Source organism: Engraulis encrasicolus, chromosome 11 (assembly GCF_034702125.1).
Source record: "Engraulis encrasicolus isolate BLACKSEA-1 chromosome 11, IST_EnEncr_1.0, whole genome shotgun sequence".
Classification (NCBI taxonomy): domain Eukaryota; kingdom Metazoa; phylum Chordata; class Actinopteri; order Clupeiformes; family Engraulidae; genus Engraulis; species Engraulis encrasicolus.
Window position 1 is genome coordinate 16,341,098 of NC_085867.1, and position 27,794 is coordinate 16,368,891.

The 27,794-nt window shown below is 43.8% G+C and overlaps 3 protein-coding genes across 4 annotated transcripts in view; 1 reads left to right on the top strand and 2 right to left on the bottom strand.

Moving 5' to 3' along the window:
- The window catches only part of xrcc4 (X-ray repair complementing defective repair in Chinese hamster cells 4), a 70,004-nt gene extending 55,402 nt beyond the window's left edge, over positions 1-14,602 (bottom strand). For both annotated transcript variants that reach the window (XM_063210033.1, XM_063210031.1), the window contains exons 1-3: positions 14,516-14,602; positions 10,333-10,483; positions 3,887-4,101 (exon numbers count right to left, since the gene is read on the bottom strand). In XM_063210033.1, coding sequence (XP_063066103.1) covers positions 3,887-4,101; positions 10,333-10,477 — 360 coding nt within the window. In that variant the 5' untranslated portion in view covers positions 10,478-10,483; positions 14,516-14,602. The remainder of the gene's footprint in view (positions 1-3,886; positions 4,102-10,332; positions 10,484-14,515) is intronic.
- The window catches only part of vcanb (versican b), a 303,281-nt gene that overhangs the window by 94,103 nt on the left and 181,384 nt on the right, over positions 1-27,794 (bottom strand). The window lies entirely within an intron of this gene.
- On the top strand, positions 14,563-20,844 carry tmem167a (transmembrane protein 167A). Its single transcript, XM_063210034.1, has 4 exons — positions 14,563-14,651; positions 15,689-15,798; positions 19,648-19,682; positions 20,009-20,844. Exons 1-4 carry the CDS (start codon positions 14,649-14,651, stop codon positions 20,077-20,079), a joined length of 219 nt encoding a protein of 72 aa, XP_063066104.1. The 5' UTR covers positions 14,563-14,648; the 3' UTR covers positions 20,080-20,844.

Here is a 27,794-nt window from a genome sequence, read left to right on the forward strand (position 1 = left end):
AAATGCGTGCCACCTGTTATACATGCTTGTCCAGAAGTAGCTTAACTCAACATCAGCCTTGGCATCGGCCTTGGCACCGGAATCAACACACCGTGGTGAAGGAGATGTCAAAACCAGACAACTTTCCTCCCCCCAGTCTCTTCCTGTCAGCAGAGACAGTCAATCGCCCCACAGTCACTTCATGGTACCTTAGTCACAGTATTGTAGTCAGCCAACAGTCGACAGGCTGATGGATCTTTGAAAAAGGATTGAGGACTGGATGACGGTTCATTCACAAGCATTGGTGCTTTGTTTTCCCCTAAGCTTTCCCCTTGCGTTGTAGACAGCACACACAACAGGCCTAGGAGGACAAATGGGGTCGGTCATCCTGGGCCAAGAGAAAAGGGCGGTGGGTGGTAGAATTGGTTCCACATAACATTACATATGAGGAGAGGGTCCTTTCAGATGATTTTCTCCCAGGCCCAGCAAAAGTAGTCAGTGGCCTTACACACACACGCACGCACGCACGCACACACACACTCACATTAAGGGAACTGCCCTTGTTCAAATTAGGGCCAAACTGTAGATTTCCTAAACGCTTCCTCTCCACACTGGCAGTGCTTCAGACAATTCAGTGAGAAAACGACAACCCCCCCCCCCCTTTTTTTCTCTCTTTCTTTCTCTCTATTCCTCTTCTCATGTCCACAAGACAACCTGTCCAGGGGGACTACATCTGATACAGACATTCACACAGTCCACACAGATGAATTCAGGCCAACAAATACGCACATCCATATGCCAACCATCTTGCGAATCTTCACCCATTTTATGCAAACTGGACATGAGAAAGGAATGTTTTTGTAAATAATAATGACAGTAAAAGCAAGAGCGATCAGATATGGTAACCTGTTCCCCTGGACAAAGCAAGATGCAAATAATGTTCAGAGTCGTTCATACATCATTATGGACCCAGTCCATTATCCAAATTCCGTCCTCCTTTGTGCTTGTTAACCTGGTTCTCACGCAGCTCACAAAGTTGAAAATGCGCGAAGGGTCTGCGTGAGAACCAGGCTATGTGCTTGTGGCCTCGCGATGACGCCGCAAGACGATTCATTGACGATAGAAGTTAAAATTCGATTTCTCGCCAAAGCGCGATTCAAAGTCCATTATTTCTTTTTCAATCGGGATGTTGAATGGGGAAAGGTTCCCCAAAAGTTGGTCAACTTAATTGTTCTCTCCACGAAGGCAGGGCGTCAGTGAAGCGCGAGGCCATAAGCACAATTAGAGAACTGGAGTTTGGATAATGGAAAATAAATTTCAGCTGCAGTGATGTTGTGTGTTTGGCGCCCCTGAAGTTGACCACAGATATCTCTGGCGGAAACACAGACAGACAGACAAACAGACAGACAGACAGAATCATTGCAACACCCTTGGCCCAACCCCCTCTGAGCGTCCAAGTAAAAAAAAAAAAAAACATCCCTCACCCAGTCTACCAGACAGAATCATAATGTACATTACTGAAACATTCAGATGGCTAATATTTTTTAATGAGTAATATTTAGGTTTTAATATACAGGCTTTTCTACGTCTTATTTTATAGGACAGCAAAGGGAGTGTCAGGAAATGAGAAGGTAATGACCTCGGGTGGGGTCTCTGGATTTTATGGTATGCACGCACACACAACCCCCCTCAGATTTAAAATGAAGAATGAAAAATAATAAAATGACCTTCATGTGGTCAAAATGTGTAGGTGGAGTAAAGTCCCTCTCTTACATCCTATTTAGGAAAGCAGGATGTACTGTGACAGAAATATGAAGTAGGGAAATGTGGCAGAGCTAAATGTGGTCGTGTATTTCACATGGATTGATGAATGGCATTTGTGACCAAGCTGAGAGTGAGTTAGGATAACCACCTAACCATCCTGACAAACTTCAAAAGGCTTGCTTTTATTTAACTATACTAAGAGAGGCTTTTGTTTCCTAAGGCGTTTCTTTGCCTGAGATGGGACAGTGTGAGAGCAGACGGGAAGCAAGAGAGAGATGGGGTAGGGTTGAGAAATGACCCAGGCTGGATTCCAACCTGCGTCCCCACGGCCAATTGCATGTCGCCCATATGTTGTCAGGGTCATTAGCGGGTTGCACCACAGCACACCCGAGGCTTTCATTTTTAAACTATCCCAAGAGAGGTCAATTAATTTGTCAACAACTTAACATTAATGTGGATCAAAGCACATCCACTGTACATCCATCTCTTGGTGATGACCCCAAAACTTTCACTTTTCAGACATCTTTATCCAAACCGACTGAAAATAGAGTAAAGCAAACCAATGCATTCCAAGATAAATGCAGGGTGGGCGACATGTTGAGAATAGAGATAATGGTAGTTGTGCGAGTTAGTCAGTTAGAGGTGTCGGGACAGAGCATTTTTTGCTGAGGTATGTTGTTGCTCTTGTAGCAACAGGTAGCTGCCTCCATCTCTTTCCACGAAGGAGTTTAAGTTTTGACCACTTTGTGTGAGAATAAGACTACTATTTTAAAAATGAGGACAGAAAGGACATCACTAGTGTTGAGAAAGCATACAATTAGTCTGTAACAAGAACAATGAAAGATAGAAAGCTGCCTCCCTGGCCCACACTGGTTGCATGTGTTGAGCGTGTGTGTGTGTGCATGTGCGTGTGCGTGTGTGTGTGCATTTGTGGCTTGCCAAACTGAACAGTGTGTATACCTTGGTGTGTGTTTGGCTGGCCTGCAAACAACCCACAAAAAAGGCGGGCGGACAAACCTACCGACAAACAGACTGGGTCATTCCGATAATATACCCTCAAGTGGGGCAACAAAAATGTATTTGTTGATAAGCAACATAGAGTCGGATAGCATATACAGCATGTACACAGTGTATGGTGGAGGCGGGAATGGAGGGTGGAGGTAACCCAGAGAGAGGCTCCATCATATACTCAGGAAGAACACAACCCTCTAGTAGCCCTTTTTCTAGGAGCTGTGGAGAATTAACAGCTCTCAAAGGGGCTACCAGTGGTAGCATTGCTTTCCAAACAAAAAAAGAGTAGGAGAAGAGAGCAGCTCAAGCGTTATGAGGTAATAGGAAACATTCCCAACTACCAATGACCAAGGGAGCTGTTCATCTGCAGTAGTCCTACAGTCGACTTGAGAGGAGATTAATTAATTCATGCTCGACTGCGCAGTTTTCCCGAAATGGCAGATTCTCATATTTCTACAGGGTAGATAAGACAAAAGACCTCTATGCATAGCCTACAGTTGTACGTAATCACATGAAACTCATCATTCCTTGTCAAATTCAGAGGATTGTTCCTCAATGTACACCGGCAGTCTTGTTCAGAAGCTCTCTCAATAAATAAATAATGCACAAATAAATATTTGTGTTCCGAAGCACGTTTTGGCTTGGCCAACAGCAAACAAACATGGTGGCCCGGACCGAGCCATAAACACTTCCAGCCAATCAAAATAGAGCTGTGGTGTTTCAAAATGGGAGGGGCCAAATCTGGTCGACCATTGAGTTGAAACCTCAACAACTGAATCTGTTTTGTTTTTTTTCGAACCAAACCAAAACCCCCCACGAGTGGACTGCGTGTTTTAAAGTGTGCAGACCACCATATGATTATTGCTCTCCGAATCGGAGACTTGAAAGCTGCATTGTTTGACATGCGTATCAGATCTACAAGGCGGTGTTTACCATCCACGTCAACATCATGATCAGTCCCAGAGACAGTGAGTGACATCACTGAAAAGGAATGAATGAATACCGAGAGAGAGAGAGAGAGAGAGAGAGAGAGAGAGAGAGAGAGAGAGAGAGAGAGAGATATGGGGGGGAAGAAAAAGGTAGAAAGAAAATGGTGAGTGAAGAAGGGGGGGTGCCTAGCCCTTAGACTCACCGAGATGTCTTTCTGCACCTTCTCGTAAGACAGGTGAAGAGTGCTGCTGGCGTGCTGGCTTCCGTGCCCCCGGCCCCCGCGCTCAGCTGTCAGGTGGAAGGTGTAGTCGGGTGCGGCCGGCCCCTCGTTGGTCAGAGCCACCTGGAGGTCACGCACGTAGCGCTCCCGAGACATCTCCATCTCCTGGGCCTCCCGTGACACCTCCTCCTCAGACACTAGTAGTAGAAATAGATAGAGATAGTACAAGATGATATACTTTATTACGATACGATACGATTAGACTTCATTGTCAGTTTTCACTGAAATTCATCTTGCGTCCCTGAGCAACACTCACTTAAGACAGGACATACACATAACATCACACAAGACCATTGCACAGCTGACAAAAACAAAACAAAAATCAGAGGACACAGGCCTATATACAGACAGACATACATACATACATACATACATTACATACAACCCACACATATTACTCCCTAAGGACATTTTTTTAAATGTATTTTTTGAGGGGCTTTTCAAACCATCATTGATTTTTACAAGACAGGATAGTGGAGTTAGTGACAGGAAGTGAGTTGGGAAAGAGAGACAGCGAAAGGTCGCCAAAGGACTCAGCCGCGTAGTAGACGAGTGCCCTAACGTTAGCGCCACGGTAGGGCCACTCCCTAAGGAAATTTAAGGAAGATTAAGGAGACTGGACACCGATATAGTAGAGCACCTCCATGCCATCTCTACCTCCTGGGCCTCCAGTGATACCTCCTCCTCGGAGACTAGTAGGAGACAAGCAGGATTTAAGGGCTCTGCATACTTCACGTGCGCACTTTGGCGCGTTTGGCGCGAGAACCATTAATGACGTCATCACTTGCGCCAGATATTCATACTTAAAAAGCGCCATTAACAGGCTTTCGCTCGCATTTTCGGAAGTGCCCTCTGCTGTTCATGAGAGAAACGGCAGTATCTTTCGCAACTCGCAGCGTGAGTTCTACGGATGTATAAAATAGAAAGCCAAACACGGCTGCTGTAGGGCTACTGAACGTCTGACTTGTGACTTACCACATTGAAACATAGATTTTTGTTGTAGCCTACATTGCCAGATCATTCCAAGACCATGTGAGAGCATTGTTCTGGCGGCAGAATTTATAAATAGATCGCCGAACACAACATGCTTCTGAACAAGGTAAAAAATTGTTTCACTGAACAACATTTAAGGGAGAAGATAAAATAACTCTCTAGGACATTTTATTATCCTCAAAATGATGCAGAATCCATTCTGTAGTAGCCTACAGTAGCTGTAGCCTCTCTTCGCAACTCCTGCTTTGTCTGCCTACCTACATGGTCGCTGGTGGCGCACACCAAGTTACAAAAAATGTGGGGTGCACGAACTCGCGCCACGGCAGCTCGCGCCACGGCGTGTGACGTCATTTTGGGTCACGTGACGGCGCGAGTGAGGTCGCGAGTGAAGTATGAAGGAGGCTAGCGCCAGTCACGCCAAGTATAAATCCGCCGAGTAGAGTATATGTAGATATTTTATGAAGAAAGGAAATAAATGAAGATCAAGAACACTGATAAGAACACTGCACGTATAGCTCCCATATGTGTACTGCAGATCTCCATCTCCATCTCCATCTCCATCTCCATCTCCAGGGCCTCCCCCAACACCTCCTCCTCAGAGACAAGCAGACGTAGAGTAGGAAGAAACATAACATAGTGTATATTATCAATCCTGAAGGAAACTGGACGTAGATAGAAAGCGCTCCTGCAGCATCACCATCTCTATTTCCAACTCCTGGGACACTATGCCTATGAGAATAGTAGTAGAGATAGCACAGGAGAGATACATTATTAATCCCAAAGGACATAAAGAAAGATTAGGCAGACAGGCACAGATATACTGTAGTGCAGTGCTCCCAAGCCATCTCCATGCCCTTAGTATCCTGCAACACCTCCCCCTCAGAAAAGCAGAGCAGGGGGGGGGGGCGCTGTGGCGCAGTGCGCTAAGCCCCCCACATTTGGGCTTGCATGCCCACCCTCGGGGACCCCGGTTCGAGTCCAGCCGGGGTCATTTCCCGATCCTCCCCTGTCTCTCTGCCCCATTCGCTTCCTGTCACCATCTTCGACTGTCCTGTCAAATAAAGGCATAAAAGCCCATAAAAATATATATTAAAAAAAAGAAAAGAAAAGCAGAGCAGAGTAACTAGAGCAGTGTTTCCCAACCAGGGGTATGTGTACCACTAAGGGTACGCGATCACACTGCAGGGGGTACTTGGAAAGATGTTATTATCATAACAAATGTATGGAGCAGTCACATCAGGACAGAGAGGCCAATATAGAACATGAATTAGGGAGTACTCATGGCACGCCTAAGAGGTTTAGGGAGTACGCGAGACAAAAAAGGTTGGGAAACACTGAACTAGAGTAGCAATAAAGCTAATATGAGGGTAGTAGAGGAGAGAGATTTGATTCATCCTGAAGGAAACTGGACACAGATATAGAGGCATCCTGTGCCATGTCTATGTTCTGGGCTTGATGGGACATCTCATCCTCGGGGACTAACAGTGCAGATAGTAGAGGACATATGCAGAGGACATACATTTATTTTAAATCCCAAAAGAAATAAAGGAAGATAGGAGCGACATGGTCCAGTGGACTAGTGTGGCGTACCTGTACGCTGGGGACCGGGGTTCGATTCCGGCTCAAGGTCATTTCCCTATCCTTCCTTTCTGTTCTCCACTTTAGTATCGAATAATAAAGGTTTTAAAAAAAAACTAAAAAATACATTATTGTTAAAGAAATAAAGGAAGATGGCGGAGACTGGACAAATATAATGTGCTGCCTGGCAGACTCCATCTCCACAGCCTCCCAAGACATCTTCAGAGACACTTAGATAAACACTGAGGCATGGTAAAAGGAAATGAATGCACTTCGCAGCCCCACATGGAATATAGCCTCACTATGTAAGAGTGTGAAAGAGGATCGACTATCAATACAGTAGTTCAAATCAGACAGGCGATAGAAAAAAATGTGACAGGAGACAAAAAAACAGAATAAAGGTAAACCCACTCCCTATCCAACTTATCAGGAAAAGTGATCAGGTGTTTGCTTTAAAATGACCATGTTTGGTAAATGTTTAAATTGGTTGCTTTCAGTGATTCTTTCAATATCTCTGCTGTGGTTATTATCGGTACCGTTGGTGGTGTTAGAGTTAATATTTTGTCATCTGTTTCCACTGTTCCCAATCTGCGTTCATTTATCTTATTTTCACCACTTAATATCACACCGCACAGGAAGCGAAGGATAACCCTTAAAACGAATCCTCAAGTTTAAACAAACCATCTCGGATCAAATAAAATCACATCAAGACCAAAAAATGCAAAAGCAGAAAACATCTGAATAAATCCGAAGACAAAGAGCTTCAAGAACCACGGTAGATCCCTTGACTTAAGTTCATCTGCAATTAATTCCCACACCAAACATGGTGAAGGCAGAGCACAGGGCAGCCAAACGTGCCTGTAAAAATATTGCTCAGGGCTTGACATTTTTCCTTCCCCTCATCTGAACTGGATGAAGCCTGAAACCACCAAGACTCTAGCGACTCAAGGCCTGGCTGTCCTGAGGAAACGTGTAAGGGCCTTAGTCAAGTGAGAAACTGGCACAACACACACACATGGGGCCACTAAAACGTTTGGCCGGGCCCGGGACAAAGTCCTCTGAAAGGCAGACTGATGCACACAATGTAATGAGGAGGCCCAACCTCTGGGGCCCCTCTCTTCCTGCGCCTGGGCCAACTGCCCCCTTTGTCCCCCCATTGGCTTCCTTGCACACACACATGCACGAGCACACACACGCATGCACACGTACGCACACACACGCACTCACGCATGCCCGCACACACACACACACACACACACACACACACACACACACACACACACACACACACACACACACACACACACACACACACACACACACACACACACTTGGCTAACACCATGGCCATTGTGAAGAACAGTGCTGCCTGCGAGCGTTACAGTAGAGCTTGACAGAGATGCTGACTGTAAAGGATATAGGGAGACTGGCCAGCCAGCGCTTAGGAAACGGACAACTGCACATAACACCCAGAGCAGTGCACACACACACACACAACCTTAAACAGATGCAGAGGGACCCATTTTACTGCGGCAGCAAGAAACCTAAAGAATAAAACCTAAAGACAAAGCTAACGTTGCTTTGGGGGAAGTGAAAAATAAAAACGTTCAGTGTTTCCTAAGGTAGGAAGACAAAAAACCTCCAGATTTGAAAAATGTGGACCATCTGTGCAGTGATGCGAATGTGAAAACTGACGGGGGTGAGTCACAGACCACAGGCAATGGCTGAGAACTGAAACAGAGGTCTTTTCAGATTCAGTTTGACAGGCAGATTCTCAACAAAGGCCGCTACAACCACCTTCCACCATGGTCAACCTCACATTATTTGTAACACCAATTAAAATGTTCTCTGTGAGAAACTGTCAGGATTGTCAGGACTCCAGCTTTGCAAACACACTGGTTTAGCAGAGGTGATCTTTAGTAGACAAACGTCCTGCTCACCGTCCATTACATTTGGATTTTTATTGTTTACAAAGTCTCTGTCATTCTTCAGGTGAGATTCACCTTGTAGTAGTAGCAGTAGTGATCTTTAAGAAGCACAGAAGCACAATCAAGGAAGTTGTGAAACAACACTGATGAATGTTGCAGCGTGAAGCCTATTAAACAACATAATAATAAAATGCAGTTTTTAAACAATATAATAAAAAATACTCAATTATTAACATCTCTCAGTTCTGTCTTCTTCACCACTGTATCATAAACACAGAACCGCCTATGCAGTGGGAGAGGCTGCCCAACACAGCAGGGCTCCGTTTCATTTGCCAAATATTTGGATACGTGTAGCATGAAAGCATTCATAGCTTGTAAAAACGTCCCATTTATTGTTATGGCTTTATGTTTTGCGGTATGAATTCCACAACATTGCATGGTGAGGTGGTACTTGCAATACTGCATTTTAGATTTTGAACAGGACAATTGAAAAAAATGGTTTCTCTGCTATTTATTGGTGGATTGTTTTGCCGTAAGATTGTTGCAATATTGCACATTGAGATTGCGGCAATATTTTAGATCTTGACCAGGTCTATGAAAGAATTATTTCTGTATCATTTTTGTTAACATTGTGCCTTCCGGTAACAACATTGTGATATTGCATGTTGAGATCCTGCAATATTGTAGAACAGTGTTTCCCAACCTTTTTTGACTTGCGTACCCCCTAAGCCTTTTTGTTGTAGCTCAAGTACCCCTAGCCCATGCTCTCTATATCTATTCCTTTATCCCAATATGACTATGCTCCATTCTCCACGTACCCCCTGAGGTGTGCTCGCGTACCCCTAGTGGTACACGTACCCCTGGTTGGGAAACACTGTTGTAGATGACCGAGTTCTGCGACATTTATTGTTGACTTCACATTATGCTGTAAGAAACAATGTCGCAATATTGCATGTTGAGAGACGCTGCAATATTTTAGAAGTTTACCAGACACACTGAAAAGAGTGGTTTCCGTATCAGTATCATTGGAGCACCAGTCGAGCGTCGCTCTTTTATCCTCTATGAGGACTTCAAGTGGGAGCTTGAGCTATCGTACCACTCATCCTCCACTTAGAGTCTGTCGTCAAAGCCTTTGCTGAAGGGTTCAGCAGGCTGTCTTAGACACGCATAGCAACATGCTGCAGAAAACATCTGGACACATGAGGAGATTTTTCCCCACATATCAAAATGTGAGTTTGTCAAAAGATGGATTGAACCTATAGGTCCTATATAACTAAATGGACATGGGGGATAGACATACGTAAAGATAGCAGATGTTTGTTTTAATGCATGTCATCCAAGAAGGACCCCAAGTGGTTATTCCTTCCTTTATTGAAAAAATTGGATTTTGATTTTCTTTCAAACATTGGATATACCTTTAAATGCCCCACTTAAATAAAGCAGCTAGTGAGAGGAGGAAGAAGACGATACACAGAGGATCATGGCCATTTCCAATACTGTTGAACTTTTTTTGAAGGGATCATTCTCTCTTTTGTGACATTCTTATGCTCTTTTCCATTCCATTATGTAAAAGCGGTGAGGTCTTTTTTTCCGCTCACCTCATCTGGTAGGTGTGTTGAAGATGACCTGTCCAGTAGGATGCTGATTAAAATAATATTGAAAAAAAACCTATAAAAATGCCCATTAAAAATACACACTGGCAATTTTGCAACTTCATTTAGGAAGTTTCAGTCTTAAACCTTCATCAGGTAAATTTTCTTCTTTAAATGTACCTGATGATGGTCTATGTCTGAAGAGTTGTAAATAAAGTTACAGCAAAATGGCCAGTGTGGGGGAGTTTGCTATAGTTTTGATATTCCATTCCATTACCTTCTCCTGTCCAGGCGGAGACTCCATCGCACAGCAGTATTACAAATCCGGCTCCGAAGTCCTCTTTCCACTCCACCTTCAGGAAAAAGGAGCGGTCAGGCTCGGAGGCGATAGTGATCTGACGAAGACTAACGTCCATCACCATATGGAGCTGCAAAATGAGACAAAAGAAAGCGAAGCAAAATAGTAGGTTTTCAGCATGCATATTCTATGCAGTCGACAAAAATGTGAAATAGAAGTGGATGATGTATTCTTGCTTTATGGCTCCTGTGACACATCTCGTATCCACAGGCCACATGATAGCCATCAAACCTGCATATCCTCAAGCAATAAAGTCCAGAACAGAGTTCAGATCAGGCTTAGTCATGTGTATATTTATATATTTCAGAGGGTACTACATTGTCATGTTATTTTGTTCTTAGTACAGTTATCTAGTATATGTGGACCACCACCTCTCGGTGTAGAGAATGTATCGGCACACAGAGTTCCACTGCATATAGCACACTATACTTCCATGCATATGATAAATAAACCTGAAACTGAATGAACCAATACCAATTATCTGTCCAATTTCCAATTCCGAACAATCAGAAAACATTAATAACTCTGCATAGCTTATTATGAACTGTACGTTCTACTGTGAGGAATTTGATGCTAAAAGCAATACATATTCTGGGAAGACGGAAAGTATGATTGTATTGAGAAGAAACCATGTGCATTCAGAGTTAATTTAATGGAAAATATACTGTAACAAAGAGCAAGGTTCACTTCAGGTAAAATGAAACAAGAGTTAAAAATATCAATAAAGCCTGGGAATATGTTCAAATTCTCACCAAAGCACACATCATTACAAAAAGAATAAGTTCAATATGGTATCACAACTTGCCTTGATACTTTGAAGTCTATTATTTTTTCCACACCTATAATTACTGAACGAGTGACATAACTTCGGAGCCCAATCCACCACACTACCATGCAATTGCCCATGACACAGAGCATGCAATTGGCATGACACACAGCCTTTCAACTTATTTAAATCGACAAACACATCTGTTTCATCTGCACGAGTCCTCATCACACTGGCTGTCACCTGCTTCACCTTCACGGGCCAAACACTCAGAACGTGCTGACTTTGAAATGACACCACACCAAAAAAGAAAAAGAAAAAAGAAAAGAAAAGAAAAAAAAATGGCAGTGTAAATCAATAGGCAGCCGTCACCCCTATGCAAAGATTGGGACAGCGCACGTACAGGGAGAAATTAAACCTTCACCTCTTTAAACAGAGCAGCCATTCATTACGGCCCACAACATCTGCACAGAAACTATGTCCCTCTCGCTAATGACAGACGTCCCAGCCAGCACAGGACACAAGGGGGGGTTTAGAACACGGAGCACTTCAAAGAAGTCCACGACAGGAATTCCGAGCTGCATTCCGCGTTCTCACTGTCCGCTCCGGTATGGAGGGAATTCTGCACACTGCACAAGTTTAGGCAACATGCTGCCGGCAAGGACAAAACTTGACAATGGACGACTAAGCTTTTTTTTTTCAATGCTTTGTAACTGACCATAATATTCACCATTTCACCAGAAATGAACAGACCAGCTTGAAATGAAGTCCCACCACAAACTCTCTCTGCCTTTAACTGATAACAACAGCAATCAGAGGCGGCAATCTGACCCCCTGGCCAACTCTAGATACATCATGTGTGAGCTTGCATTTGCCAAAGAATGTTTATGACTTGCAGAGTGTTTGGCGCCCCCAGCAGACAATTGTAACACAGGGCGGGCAGAAGGGCAGGCGGACAGACAGGCAGAAAGATACACAGACAGACAGTCATTGCCATACCTGTTGGCCCAACCCCCTCCGGGTGGCCAGGTAACAAAGGTGATTGCCCTGGTCACCTCATCTACCTGGCTGGAGAGCTGTACTCATTAAGGTCAGCGGGTTGCTGTGTCTGGAACAAACACATGGAAGGACTTTAACGTCCTGAGGCTGGGATGGCCGCCTCTGCAACAACAAAAGGCATCAGCCACACTTACAACAGAGATTCTAGGAGTACTTATCCAGTCTCTGCTTACAAGTTCTTCCAGCTTCAATGAATGAGAGCCTCTTACTGGTAGTGGCGATGGCGTGTGGAGTGGACAGTGGTGGTGGGTACGGGGTGGATATATCTTGGCTTTAGAAGCAGCAGCAGCACATCCATCATGGTGTGTGGGAAACAATGCCTTGGCCATGAGTGTGGGAGCACGACGTTGGCCACTATCAACACTCTGGCGTCAGGCGGGCAGGGAGGCCTGATGATCCTCATGGAGAGAGGAGACAAGCTATAGAGCCATACAAGAGAGCCACTGACAGCTTTTACCAGGCTCAGGACAAAGTCATCTGAAAGTCCACCCCCACAGCCAATACACGAGGACCTGATTCTGGCCCCCCCCTCTCTACCCGGGGGCCAAGGGCAACTGACCTGTTTGTAACCCCCAACCTAGTCAGTTTCCCTGGACCCACATAGCCACACGTCACTGAAAGGGGAAAGCGCTCCAGGGCTGAACAAACAACTTTCCCCCTAAACGACCACTCACTGCCGTTGCTAGGTTCCACTTCTTCACTTTCTAAACAGGGAACAAGTGGAGTCAGAGGCAGGGAGAGATAAAGAAGACGTGGGAGCAGTGTCAGGCTGAGATGTGGAAGTGCGCTTAGGGCTCTTTAGGGTAATAGGTTAAAGGAGAATTCTGGTCAAGTTCAACATGCAGTTGTGTTGCTCACACTACCTCTCACTTCTCAGTACCCGAAGACCCATATTTTTTTGTTCAGCCCTTTTTTAGGCCCTTGACTTCTAATAGGGGCAAGGGTTTGTTTACATATAGTTTGAAATGTCTTTACATCCAAATATCATCTCAAAAGTTACTGCTGTGTTGTTCGTGTTGTAGGGTAAATTCTAAGTTGCACAAGTTTTGGAGTAATATTTGGAGCAAACCATATGTAAACAAACCCATGCCCCCCTAGGAGGATCTAGGGAAGGTCAGACTGTGGCTCTTGCTGCAGATGCAGAAACACACATTATAAAATGCAGCACTATTCTGTACAGTACATCTCAGCTTCTTAACGGTTTCATCCGAAAGGCATAAGGGGCTGACTAACTATAAGAACAATCAACATTCCATTTTACACAGTGAAAATAAAACCTACACCGAAACTGCAGAGGCATATGGTGCTGATCATGATCACTAGGATTTAATGAGGAACCATTTGAATAATTCACAACATACAAGTCTACGAAACGAAAGAACAAACCCTTGCCTATAAAAGCTGAGGTTTGTAGGCACCAACCACAGTCAAGGAGGTCAGGAAAGATATATGAGCTAAGCTACATTTTAGTTTTAGTGTGTGCTCACTAACTTGCAGGTTTATGTTCTGTATCAGTTGACAGGGGTTTTGTTTTTAAACAAAAGCACACAGGTCATCTCAGTACCTCTATAGACCTAATACACCACCAAATATGAAATATAAGCTTACACCTTTGAACTATTGGTTGATGATGAGGGAGTTGCTTTGCACTCACTGTGACAGATTTACATAATTTACCCATGCGAGCTAGTAGTGGATGTGGATGTTTGATAACACAGGTGTGGCATATTTTGCAATCCATTGTGAAATTTCAAACATTTACCATATATCAAAAAAGCACTAGGCTACAAACAGGCGTAGGCTACAATAAACAGTAAAAGTAACATAGTAAGCTCTAGTCTAGAACAACCACTTGCCGAGGTTCATTCATGCTTTTCTCATAGTGTCAACAATGTGCTTACACACAGCCTAGGCTATTGGCTACTCAGCCTTCTTGGATATGATTTGAGATTGAGAATGAATGTCTGTTTTGTTGTACTCCTTTCTAGTTTGAGCACTTACTAAGAGGGAACAATTGAGCTGTTTGGTACATAAAGTTGAGATGCAGTACTTGTGGTACTTTACTTTACGAATGGCATTGTTTTGTATGGAATGAAACAGATCAGTCTCTTCACTGTCGATACTCAATTCAATTCGTAGATAAAACGTGGTACATAGTCTTGTAAAGTAATTCACATACAGAGCCTGGACGAGCAGCTAGTAATCTGGCTTCTAGCAAACTTATTTTAAAAGTTGAAGCTTTAATGATAACATTGAAAGAGTCTTCCTGCTTCTTACCCATACAGAGAGGGACAGGCAAAACGTCTCGGCTTCTGTAGCAGACCTTTCAAACTTCTCGAGAAGGTAATACGCTACGTCACTTCCAGAGTGTCACAGGAAGTGTGAGGTGGCTGTCTGGAGCTAAGCAAAAATGGTAAGACAGCTGTTGTTACAAACATAAATTAGACGTTTTATGTGTTAATGCGTTAAAAGTGTATCCTTGTTACGACATAGATCATTAAGTTACTTTGTGAGAATGTTTTATAGCTTGCAAATATTGCAAAAGCGTTTCTGTCGAGGAAACGTCACATATTGCTCTAGCTAGCTAGACAGCTAACGTCAGTGGCTAACGTTAATTGAAAGTTCACTGATTCACACTTAGCAGCATACTGTTTATTTTACGTATTTTCTATTCTGTCATCACACAACATGGTCATGTAACATGACTGCATGAAGATTCTTATCCGTCGTCAATTAGTGTTTTGACAATTGACTAGGAAAAGAGGGCGATGCTACAAGGGTGGTGTAGAAAGCATAACGGAACTATGTATAGAGCTCTAGTGCTACTAGTAACTTTGCAGCTGTCTTTGAGAAAGTTAGATGATGTGGCATGGCATCTGAGGTTAACTGGTGTAATGCAACTGCTGTGTATCGCTTTCCCTTTGACTAATCCTGGTACATAGCAACGAAAATGCTGTTCTGCCCAAGACACTCCAGATGAATCCGTGTTTATCTTGCGTGTAAGGTGTGATCTCGTGCCACGTACAATCTGGTAGTTTTCATTGCAGTAGGTAGGAGTATTGGCTGTTCGGCTAATTACACCACCACATTACATAAGCTCAGATGCTCAGTTGATTGCGCACAAAACTATGATAACACGATAACATAAAAACACATTGTTGACATTGGAACAGTTCCGCAGGAAAAAAAAGTTTTACGTGACAATGTTTGTTCTCGTGAAATATTACATGTATGATATTTTAATACTGGTTAGCAGAACCTGCATTAGAATGTTGGCACATATTTGAATAATCATAACATAATATATAAATGCAAGTATTTGCTGTTTTGTTGCATCTACATGAAGTTGCCCATTAGCCTACTACTAAAACAAACATGAAAGACACAATGACATTTTACTAGTGTATGTGGGCCTAACCATTTGCTGTCATCTTCTCTTCTGTCTTGCAGTCTGCTATTTTCAACTTCCAGAGCCTGCTCACGGTCATCCTGCTGCTCATTTGCACATGTGCATACATCCGAGCATTAGCGCCCAGCCTGCTAGATAAGAACAAGACTGGGTAAATATACTGCTCTTTTGAAGTCTTTGTGACACGGTGATCTGCTGCACACTGTATGCAGCCGCAAAAGTAATTGTAATTTGGATGATATGAATGATTGCATAACCTCATAAATGTGCTGCAATTGAAGATGTAAGTCATGCACTGCAAATTTCAAACTGCTGCTGATATCCCATAGTCATAAGGGATCAATGCCAGTACATATGAAATTGAAATATTCCACTGCTGGCAAGAAAGGAAAAGTGAAAGTCCCCCTGGGAACATTCAGTTCTGTTGTCATTATTACTCACAGCACACAATGAGCACACGGCACGCAAAGAAATTTCATTTATGCCTCACCCGTGCAAGGTGGCTGCCCAACAGGTGCCTCAAGCAGGGCTTAGGGATGGTAGCGTGGTCAGGGTAACTCGGCCATAGAGGAGGATGGGGGAGAGCACTGGCTGTTCATTCTCGTACTGGTGCTGGGAATCAAACCAGAAACCCTCAGGCTTCAAGCCTGAGTTCCTAGCCACTCACCATAAAACTTGCTACACTATGTATGGAATACTCAACATACTACAGTAGTTCATGCTGGAGTTACTTTTCAGTGTCAGTAATCCCATCCCAGGGCAGTCATTGGTAAGCGGTTAGGGCATCAGACCTGTACCTCAAAGGTTGCTGGTTCGACTCCCGACCGGCCAGGTTGGTGGGAGGAGTAATTAACCAGTGCTCTGCTCTCCCACATCCTCCTCCACGTCTGAGGTACCATGAGCATGGTACCGACCCACTGCACTGCTCCCTTTCGGGCGCCATTGCACGGGTCAGGCATAAATGCAATTTCGTTGTGTGCACTTGTGTGCTGTGTGCTATGTCACAATGACAACAGGCGTTGTAGTTTCCCAGTTGGGCTTTCACTTTCATTACAAATATCTTCATTAAAAAATGATCAAACATCCTCTAGGACAGCAAAAATATTGGATTTCTTGATCTGTTATTGTGCTTGTCTCTGTCCTCAAGAGGAGGATCACTGTTGCAATACAGTTGGATTTTCATTTCATTATCTAGCCGGGCAAGGCAGACAATACTGCATAACTGCATGCAATGCACTATCATTACCTTTTGAAGTGCTCCCCCACTATCTGTGGAATCGCTACACAGATTCCAACAGAACAGATGAGGCTTTGTGTAGGCCTGTAAAGATGCACCCAACTGACGGCTAGGTTCGTATAACAGTTCGATAGACCCCTCAATGTTTTTAAATGTATTAACTATTTATCAATAAATACATGTGTCTTTTTCACATTTATCAATGTTATAAATGAAAAAATCTACAATAGGAGAATAGGTTAGACCAGGCTACTACAATAAGAAAAAGTTGTTGAAATGTAATTATGATGACTAGTAGTACTAGATGAGTAGTACTAGCTTTGCCTACTAATAGCACCATGTAGCAGTCATGAGTAAGAGGTTAGGGTGTCAGACTTGTATCCCAAAAGTTGCCAGCACTGAGGTACCCTTCGCATGGTACTGTGCCACCGCACTGCTCCCTTGGGCCATTGGGGGCTGCCCCCTTGCACGGGTGAGGCTTAAATGCAATTTCATAGTGGCCAGTGTGCTGTGAACACTTGTGTGCTGTGTCACAATGACAAGGGGAGTTGTAGTTTCCCATTTGGGCTTTCTTTCGCTTTCAACAGTTTATTTGAAGGGATTTTATGCAGTTGTTGCATTATTTTGCGAAAGGTATTGAAACCATCAAAGTCCCCCTGGTCAGCATTTTTCTGTCAGGGGTATATGTCTTTCCTCCACCCCCTCAACACATACACAAAGACACACACACAGAGACACACACACAAACACGCACACACTCACTCTCCAAGGCCCTGTTTACGTGAGGCTAAAGACAACAAGATGCTTGCCACATGTTTGGATGGCAGATGGCAGGGACGAGGAAATGAAGGGGATTATTATCAGTCAGTGGTCTGATCCGCACACAAACACACATTTTCCAAGACAAATGAACCAGATGCAGATGAAGTCTTCTAGCGTTAAAGTGAAAACGGGGCTAGAAGTCAACAGCGCTGCTTACTTTGTGGTGCTCATGTCTTCTTCAAAGCCTTAAATTCATCACTGTCAACAGATGAGACGTGGGAAATGCAGTGGCAGTCCAACTGGGAATACTGGGTGTTATTAGATGGTGATCAAAGTCATTTGTAGTTGTTGAAACCAGGTGGTTATGTTTACATGTTGTAAAATTGGTCATAAGCGTTGATATGTTCCTTGCTATTGCAACAACAAAGCTCAAGTCAATTCAAGTGAACTTTATTGTCAAATTATTCTATGTGTCATTACACAGAGGATTTGAAATTGTGTAACACCAGACACCAGATGTGTCAAACTTAACAAATGGCTACACAATGTACACACAACAAAACAATGTCTACTACCATCTAATTTTGTTAAAGGCTAGTTTAGCTTGCCCCTACCAATTACCTCAATCAAGCGCCTCAGTCATGATGATGATTCCCGGAGCAGTGTTGTTTAATTCGGAGAATACTTACTGTGACTTGGGTGCAATAGTGTGCCCAAAATCTGCACTTTTCATACATGAAAAGGGGGGTCTTCTCCATGGTGCTAAAAATAATGTATAGAATGCATATTAATGTTAACAAAAAAAATAAAAAAAATATTAAAACCTAATAATATTAGCTTTCCTCTGGTTGGCAATGAATGTAGTATGTAGAATGTAGTATGAATGTACTTGATACTTTCTCTAGTGAATCCTTTAATCACGTAATAATTGCCTGCTTTTACGTATTTACATGTCTTGCACAGCAGCTGTCGCCAATCAGTCATTTTATTGTGTCCATGAAGCTTGCATAACTTGCCATGAAAAACCTTGAGTAGATGAGCCATGTGTGCCGGTGACTGACTGCGAGTGGCATTGTTTTAGGCGAGGATTTGTGTTTTACGAAGGGACAGAGTGGAGAACACCCACACGGCACTGGGTGTCCCCCGGGGGAACCCACAGGTTATTGTCTAGGGGGGGGCACTTTGTCACCCCAGTGTTTGTTGTTTCTGTCAGGGGGGAATGTTTGAGCTGAAGGAATGCGTGCGCCTTCAGGAGCTTGTCGTCTTAACCTCCCTCCTTGCGTCGCTAAGGCTTGTTGTGGGCCTCCTGGGCAGGCACATCAGTCCAGTGGCTTAAACTCTCTCACCCCCAGTTCCTGCCAACCCAACACACTCAAGCGCGCATGGCACATGCACACACTGTCTTTCTTTGCCTGTCTCTCTCTTTCTGTTTTTCTCTCTCTGTTTCTCTTGGTTTGTCTTTCTCTCTCTCTCTCTGTCTCTCTCTCTTTCTATTACTCACTCTCTCTCTCTCTCTCTCTCTCTCTCTGTCTCTATCTCTGTCTCTCTCTCTTTCTATTACTCACTCTCTCTCTCTCTCTCTCTCTCTCTCTCTCTTACTCGTGTACACACACACTCTCTCGTGCACACACACATTCACTCACTCACAGGCACGCCGTACAGATGACTCCAACATTACTAATTATAGGCTATATAATGAGTGTCTGGTGTTAAAGAATGTGATAACTAGCAGCGTTAAATCCTAGCCTCAATTGTATGAATGGAAAGTTATATATGACTAATGAGCGTAGTATTATGGTTAGCTTTTATCTTTTCGTGTGTCTGCCATTATCTTACCTACCTGTGGGCAGTGAGAACCCATTGTTATTGTTTTTTTTCTCTATGGCGTTATTTCTATGTAGACATGTATTTAAGATGTAAGATCTCAACCATCTAACCTAATGCTAATATTTGTTGATGAACGTTTTTAGTAATTGCATGTTTCTCTTGTCCTCCATACAGGCTCCTGGGCATATTCTGGAAATGTGCAAGAATAGGTAAGCAGTACTTGTTGACAATGAACTGGAACAATATTCATATCAGTTGTATTATGGAGTGTTTATCAGTCTCTCTGTTAGGCTTTCTGATATCAACATAAGGCAAAATGTCATGAATGCATCGTGGAAATTTGACAGTATGACTTTATTATCACTACCTTCAGGGATAGCTTTTTGTTGTGGGGTGGTTTACCTCACAAAAACATTTTGTACATTACACAGCGTATCCCCCTTGACCAAACGGAGGAATGTTTTGTTGCCAATAACTGTATAAAGCCTCTTACTCTCTGTCCAATCTCACTGTCTGTCGTTTGTTGTCATTTCAGGGGAGCGGAAGAGTCCTTATGTCGCCGTCTGCTGTATCGTAATGGCATTCACCATTTTATTCTCGGAATAACCATGGACTGCCACACAACCTGGACTATTTAACACCAAGAGCAAAAAAAAAAGGGGGGGGGGGGCTAAGGCTGATGGCGGTGGGCTACCAGCCTCCCCCCTCTCCTTTCCCCCACAGCCCCAATGTGTGACTTTATCAAAAAGATTTTGGACTCAACTTGTCTGGTCTGTTCTGGTCTGGTCTGGTGTGGTGTTGAGCTGGGAAGCCATTGAAGCACAGTAGTTCTGCACAGGAGGAGGAGGAAGAGGAGGAGGAGGAGGAGGAGGAAGGGGTGGAGGTGGAGAGAGAGTGCACTGAAGCACATCTTGTGCACACTGCGTCCACCTCCTGGACTGTCTTAATACGTTTTTTGTAAACATGGTCTTGGTCTCCGCTGCTTACCCCCCTGTGCAGCGTCCCCACTGTTTATATCTTCACGTCACTACCATTATTTTGCCACTTTATCAACCAGATGTGGGGTTTTGGGGGTTGGGGAGGGGTGTGAGGGAGGGGGGGCAGCAGTGTAAGACTTATTAAGGATGTCCGTGCATCATAACTCAAGATATAAGAATCCAGATGTGCGTTTTTGTTTATATATGTGTTTGTATTCGTCTGATTACCGCAATGACGCTCCGGTGATTTCAAAAATACGACCAAGATTTGCTCAGCGATATCATGATGGAGAGGATCATAATGGGGACTCAGAATGTTGTTTTTTTATGTGACCGTTGTTAATCAAACCAAACCGACACACTCTGTCATGTCAATAAAGGCATATTTGTTGTATTTTTAAAGAGTCTGTCATGTAACGATTGCACACCATGACTATTGACTATTGACCAGTGAGGATTTCCAGTGTTCTTGTTCTTCATCAGAATTGCCAGTCTGTTAAATAAGTTTCTGGAGATGGGGTTTCTGTCTGGGCTTTGGGAAAAGTGTGAAGAAAACATACTGTACTTCCCCGAAGGAGGTGAAAATACAAGCATAGGGCCGCAACAAGAGGGAGAAGGGGCTTTTTGAGAATTTTAAAGGGCCTAGCTTGGACGGGGCCCTCTGAGGACATGGATATTGTTATTATTAATAATAATAAGGATGGCAAAATTTAGTACCAACCGTGACTACGGTGTGGCAACAAGTCCCAGACCGTCTTGGTACTAGTGAAGGGTCATGAATGGATTAATAAACAACCCACAAAGGATAAATGAACGGAAAAAAGTGTCAAAACGTCTGATGAAAGGCGTGAAATTCAACTTTATGAATGGTGTAAGTCGTCTAAGGCTCACACAATTCTCTGACGTTCAAGGTTTAACGAACCATGAACAACTTCTTGGGAACCTCTTGAGAAACCATGTAGCTTCTTCCATTATGTTACATTATCGACCCGATTATTTACATGCTTATCTTTATTATTCTGCCACAGCGCATAATGGATTTCGTGTTGAGAGAGGGGCTCTATGGCAGTGGCAGTTAAAGCTAACATGCAGCAAAGCAGCCCAGGCAAAGTGTGTAAAGGAAATGACAGATTCACTACCCCCTTTTTCTAAAATACTCGATTCCCAGCACACCAACGCTTTCCTGTAAGTAAGAAAAAGGCAGAGTTCCTTTGTATTTTTTTTTTAGTATTATTCTTTTCCAACTCTGTGCATCATCTGTCTGTTGACAAGCGAGCTATGTCTTGTGTGCCACAGAGTGACACAGGTCATTAATGGTTTCTCCTAATCCCCATCTGCCCATCTTGCTGCTGCAGTGTGGAGAATAGCTACAGGTCTGCCAACTCAAATATGGAAAGCCGTGCCAGAACACATAATCAGCCTGTGGTAAGCCATGTGGGCCCATTCACTGGCTGCACTAAATTATATTATCTTCTGAGGTGGTTCAGCATCTCTTTGTAGGCAACTTGGATGTATGTGGATATAAGGGAAACGCAAATTGATTTGACAACTGATGGTTTTCAGCACTTAAATCAACCATTGGGGTAATAGTTTCTATGAAGAATCATTTGATGGCAATATGATAAAATAATTATGAATTTGCAGTCCTGAAGAACTATTTCTAGCCTGGATAACATTTCAGATAATTTCCCACCCAGTCGTCATCCTCACAAGACACATTCAGAGATGTAGAAAACAATTTTGCTCTCCTGTTCTTTTTCCACTATAATCAGAATATTCTTCTCCAAGACTCACCTTTAGTGCCCTCTTGACATCCCATTTTGTCACTCATTCCTGCTTCATCTTCACCTGAGGGGAAACACTCGTGTTTTTTTTGTTTTTTTTTACAAGCATGGCCATAATCACATGCAGGGCAATGTGTCATTTGGACGTAAGGATTTACTTAACATGTCACATGCGTGCTGTGGTGTCCAGGGGTACACTCATAAAAGGTGACTAGTCCAGTAAAATGAATCATCACTTCACTGAGTCTTTCATGTTTCTGTACCTTTTACTGGGAAGACAACAAACACACTCGTCCAAAGTTTTGCAAAACCGTAACAGTGAGGCCCTTTACTTACTAATTTGGATGTTGATCTACACATCCATTTTGAGTTTGACATAAATTTAATTGTTTGAAAATGACCCCCTAAAATTAGGTCTCTATCAGGCCATGAGGCACCATCCATTTCTTTTTGACATGAATGAGATTGTGACTGTGCGTGCGTGATTACAATACTTTTGCCTGTGGGCTTCCTTTTTCACAGGGACAATTATTCATCAACTGACAGTTCACAGTTTGACAGTCTAATTGACAGTTTGCCAATCTGAAGTTCAAGTTACGTATCACAGACAGGTGTTTGTACTTACATTATTTCTTATGTAGGGCCTATACTTGACTTATTTTGTGACTCAAAGATATTTCTTTGACTAGTAGGCCTACTAGTCATGGGTAAGCGGTTAGGGCATCAGACTTGTAGCCCAAAGGTTGCCAGTTCGACTCCCGACCCGCCAGGTTAACCAGTACTCCTCCCCAACCTTCTCCAAGACTGAGGTACCCTGAGCATGGTACCGTCCCCCGCCGCACTGCTTCCCCTGCCATTGAGGGCTGCCCCCTTGCACGGGTGAGGCATAAATTCAATTTCGCAGTGTGCAGTATTCTCTTGTATGCTGTGGAGTGCTGTGTCACAATGACAATGGGAGTTGAAGTTTCCCAATGGGGCTTTCACTTTTTTTTAAGTGCTTTATTTCCCATAGGCCCTCGTATGGACGAACTGTTCCTCGATGAGTCCTATGTGGTATCAGCTGCAAGGAAGCCGACAGGGGTGTCAGGGGTACAAAAGAGTCAGTTGTTCAAGGCCCAAGGGGAGGGGGGGAGGCAGAATTGGGTCCCCATGACATTACATGTATTGAGTAGGGGGGTGGGGGGGACTTTCAGATGACATTGTCCCGGGCCCGTCCTAGCCTAAGCTGTCAGTGGCCCTGATCAGCTGTGGTCTGTTTTTCTACTTCCCCTCTCTCGACTCGACTTAGCCAACATTATTGGACGAGAGCCCTGTTCCGTTCCGTTCCATTCTCTATCGTGTCCTGTCTGCTCGGCACGCTTCGTCCCATCTCCCCTATAGGACCTTATAAAGGCGCTGACCCAAACCCAAGACTACATGACCTGGAAATAACTACCTTGCACCTTCATTCCTAAAACCTCCTCCTCCACCATCTCCAAATCACTTTTTTTATAAGGATGTGAAAGTAATTCACAGAAGGCCACAATGTAACCTAATACACTCAGAATCAGAAACGGGAGAAGCTGGCTGTGTGTTCAAGTCCAAGATTAACACCCTCTGCCACCAAGTATTTCATGAGTGCCCTTGTAAAATACGCATTTTACTAATAAAGAAAAAGCTTTTCGTTTGGCCAAGGCCTTCTTGGCTGAGCTGTAGTAGCCATCTGTCCCGTGTTTAAATGCTCAGGGATATCAGCTATAGGGAACCGGGGTCTGCTGCCGCTTATCCCAAAAATAACAAACGCCAGGTTAATGGGTTCCCTTAGCACATCACCCATCAATACGTAGGATGTAGGAATATTTGCATTGGCAATTATATGGCTAATTAATTTCAATGGTGTAATGTTCCCAGGGTCAGTTTAGACCGGCTATATACGTTGTGTTGTGCGAATTATTGGAACAGGAGTAACATTAATATATTTTTTAAAGAATCAACCTGCCTTTGGAAATGGAAAAATGGAAAATCAACTCAATCTTTAAACAATTTTGGTATCACAATGGTGACATTTATTCAGTAATTTCAAAGTAGGGGTGACCTAATTTGCAACGTGGGTATTCTTTAAAAAAAAAAAAACAACAACAACAACAACAACAGGGGAAAAACAATCTCAATAAAGTACAGTATATGTTCACCCACTGAGAAAAAGCATTGTCCACTTCGTTTAAAGGGCCATTTTCCAAAAAAAATCCAAACCCTCCAGCATGTCACCAGGGCTAGGTTCTGCTTGACATGACTACAAAGTCAAAACTCACCCAACCTCTGACAGGTCATGTTTTTAAAAACACCCAGGGCCCTCACCAACCACAGGTCCACACAGTTGGCACCTTCGAGACAATTTGTGCCCTAGGGGAGAGCTTTTTAGCCCGCTTGGTACAAAGGGAAATAATCAGTGTACAAGAGCTTGTTGGGGGATGCAATGCCCCCTCGTTGCACTTAATGGAAAACAGGAGATGTGACAAAGCAGAATGGACCCTCTGTCCTGTTTGTTATGTAACCCCCCTCGTCCTCCTCCCTCCTCTTCTTTTCTCTTCTTTTCTCTTCTCTTCTCCATTCCTCTTCCTCTTCTATGCCACCCCCCGCAGATGTGATGTGTTTTGGAATCACATAATAAAAATGATGGGAGATCTGTGGGGCTGGCACGGTTGCTTGACGGCCTGCTTGCCTGCAGTCTCTCCAGTACCGTGGGGAAATAGCTTACATCTCTGTGTGGACACTCAGGCAACACTCTCTCTCCCCTCACCAGGCACTACACTGCACTACACTATTATACTACACAACACTACAGCTTCCTCACGTTGTCCTCCTACACACTGCCACCCACGACCCCCTTCTCTCTCTCTCTTTTGTTTATTCTCTTCAGTTCACTGTCTCTCTTCCTCTTCCCTACTCCCCTGACTCACTCTTTCTCTCCCTCTCCCTCTCCCTCCCTCTCTCTCTCTCTCTCTCTCTCCCTCTCTCTCTCTCACTCTCTCTCACTGTCTCTCTCTGTCTCCTGACCCCCCTTCTCTGTTTTGTTTACCTCTCCATTTTTCTCTCTCTTTTGCTTGCTCTCTCTTTTTCTCTCCCTCCACTTTCTTTTGTTTATTCTCTCCATTTCTCTGTCTCTCTCTCTCCATCCCCCCCTACACTCTCACTATGCACTCACGCACTCTACACACTCACTCTCTGGCCCGTCTCAGTTCAACTCAACAGAGGTTTATTGGCATGACAAAAGTACACAGTAAATGCTGCAGTGTTAATTCAACACTTAAATAGTTTAAGTCCAAATGATGTCAAATCAACATTCTAAGTGTTAAATTAGCACTGCATAATTTACTGAGTATACCTAGTACTGCCAAGTACAGTATTTAGTCGTTGCACAGGTAGTAAGTTGCTATATATATGAAATAAGGAACAAACACAGAACACAATTCACAGTGAATCATACAGTATCATCCATATGTCTAATAAGGTCATCACTGTTTTCTTTCCATTTCCTTCTCTTTTCTCTTTTTCCGCTTTCACCTTCATCTTTCTCTTCTTCCGCTATTACCCCCCCCCCCACACACACACACACTCACTGCCTTCCCTTTCTTTTCCTCTCTGTCTTTTCCCCTTTGTTCTCTCTCTCTCTCTCTCTCTCTCTCTCTCTCTCTCTCTCTCTCTCTCTCTCTCTCTCTCTCTGTCCACTCAATGACTTTGGCTCCATCGCCGTGATCTTGCTATCGTTTGATGACTGTGTGTGTGGCTATCACGGCTCCCACTGGTGAGCAGGGGTCAGCAGCACAGCACCAGGGGGGAACTGAAGCTCTCCTCTCCACATCAACCGATCTCAGACTCCTTTTATCGAGCGACAGGAAACGCAGCAGCAGCCCTCGATATAATGAAGGCTTTCAATGGCACACTGCTGATGGGAGCTTTTGAAGGGTCTCCCCATCTAGAGAGCGCAGGTGGACGTAGAGGAGGCCGGTGACGGTGATGGTGACAGCGCGTCGTCGGACATGAAAGTGCAGGGTACACTACAGGCACACCTGTGCCAGGCTTTGTTTACACGGAGAGACATTTACGGTGACGTGTGTCCAGAGTTTGCTTTGATTCTGGAGAGCTGAGGGGGAAAAAAAAGACATTGTTCACGTTTTACAGCTGCACGGTGTTGACATGCATAAGTTTGGGTTTCATTTAACTGGTCGTACAGTTTCACTGGCAGACAGACAGACTATAAGGGACAAAGTTGAACTGTTTGAGAGCAGTTACCATTTACTGCTGGTGAACTCTCAGTTATTTTTATTTATAAGAATTAAACACAAGCTGTGTCCGGGTGCAGAGTCAGAGATGATTATGAGGGGCCCAGCAGTTTTAATAACTACTAATGTTATTGTTGATAGGCGGAGTGTGTGTGTTCGTGTGTGTTTGTGTCTGTGTCGGTTTGTCTCTGTGATTTTTTAGAGTATCATTTATCATTTATTAGGGATAATGATAAATAGTGTCTGTGTGTCTGTGCGTGTGCGTCTGTCTGTCTACCTTTGTGTGTGTGTGTGTGTACATGAGGGCCAAAAATACTCTAGTCGCACCACCGCTGGCCATAACTGTTCAGACAGATCTTGTCTGTGGTACACTGTTTAACCTTAACCAAAATGCCTCGGACGGCCTCCTATGAAGCAGCTATTACAAATGAAAATAAATCTCCACGATGAGAAATATGGTTTTAAGGTGGAAGGTAAAAGATCACAGGTCAGTTGGAACAGATGTTTCCCAGGCCTTACAAGCGATCGCAGAGGCGGAGCAAGCCGGTCCAGCAGAGTTGAAATCCCTCAGCACAGATGATGGAGTGTCTGCAAATGATAGCTACCCAGGAGACTCGCTGGGAGGCATACAGTATAGGCTAGTGACATCTAAACCTTTTATTCAGAAGCTCAACTCAAATGCCATGTCTATATAGCTAAAAATATCAGCGATTTAATTAATTCAATTCAAATTCTGAAATAAACAGGGCTGTTTTGCAATCTGGCATACAGGGCTTTTCCTGGGACCGTGGTGGCTCAATTGGTGTGAGGGGCCTGTTTTGGCAACCAAGGGGTTGCAAGTTCAAGCCCCACTACGTCTGAATCCCATCGATGTCTCCTTGAGCAAGATACTTCACCCCACATTGCTGCTGGTGGCATGGTGGTACCCTGCATGGAAGCCAAGGCCACTGGCGTGTGAATGTGAGTATGAATGGGTGAATGTGAGGCATACATGTAAAGCGCTTGGAGTGCTCGACGGAGTGGAGAATCGCAATATAAATGCAGTCCATTTACCATTTCCTGGTTAGTCACCAGTCCTTAGGGGTCGATGCTGTTGGGGATTTTATCTTTTCTTAATGATTGGCTCACAATTTAGAGGGGGCATGAAAAAATACCCAGGCCATTTTGTAGCACCGGTCCAGCACGAAAATGAAGACCACTTTCATCACTGCCAACTAAGACTAGCCTGATAAACCAGCCTAAATGTGAGACCGGAGTAATTTAGTCTGGCCCCGATGAACGATACCTCCGAAGATTGT

Bases quoted from the DNA above. Each gene is read 5' to 3' on its own strand.
- tmem167a (XM_063210034.1), top strand. The intron at 15,799-19,647 runs GTAAATATACTG...TCCTCCATACAG, and splicing joins CTAGATAAGAACAAGACTGG to GCTCCTGGGCATATTCTGGA. The intron at 19,683-20,008 runs GTAAGCAGTACT...TTGTCATTTCAG, and splicing joins CTGGAAATGTGCAAGAATAG to GGGAGCGGAAGAGTCCTTAT.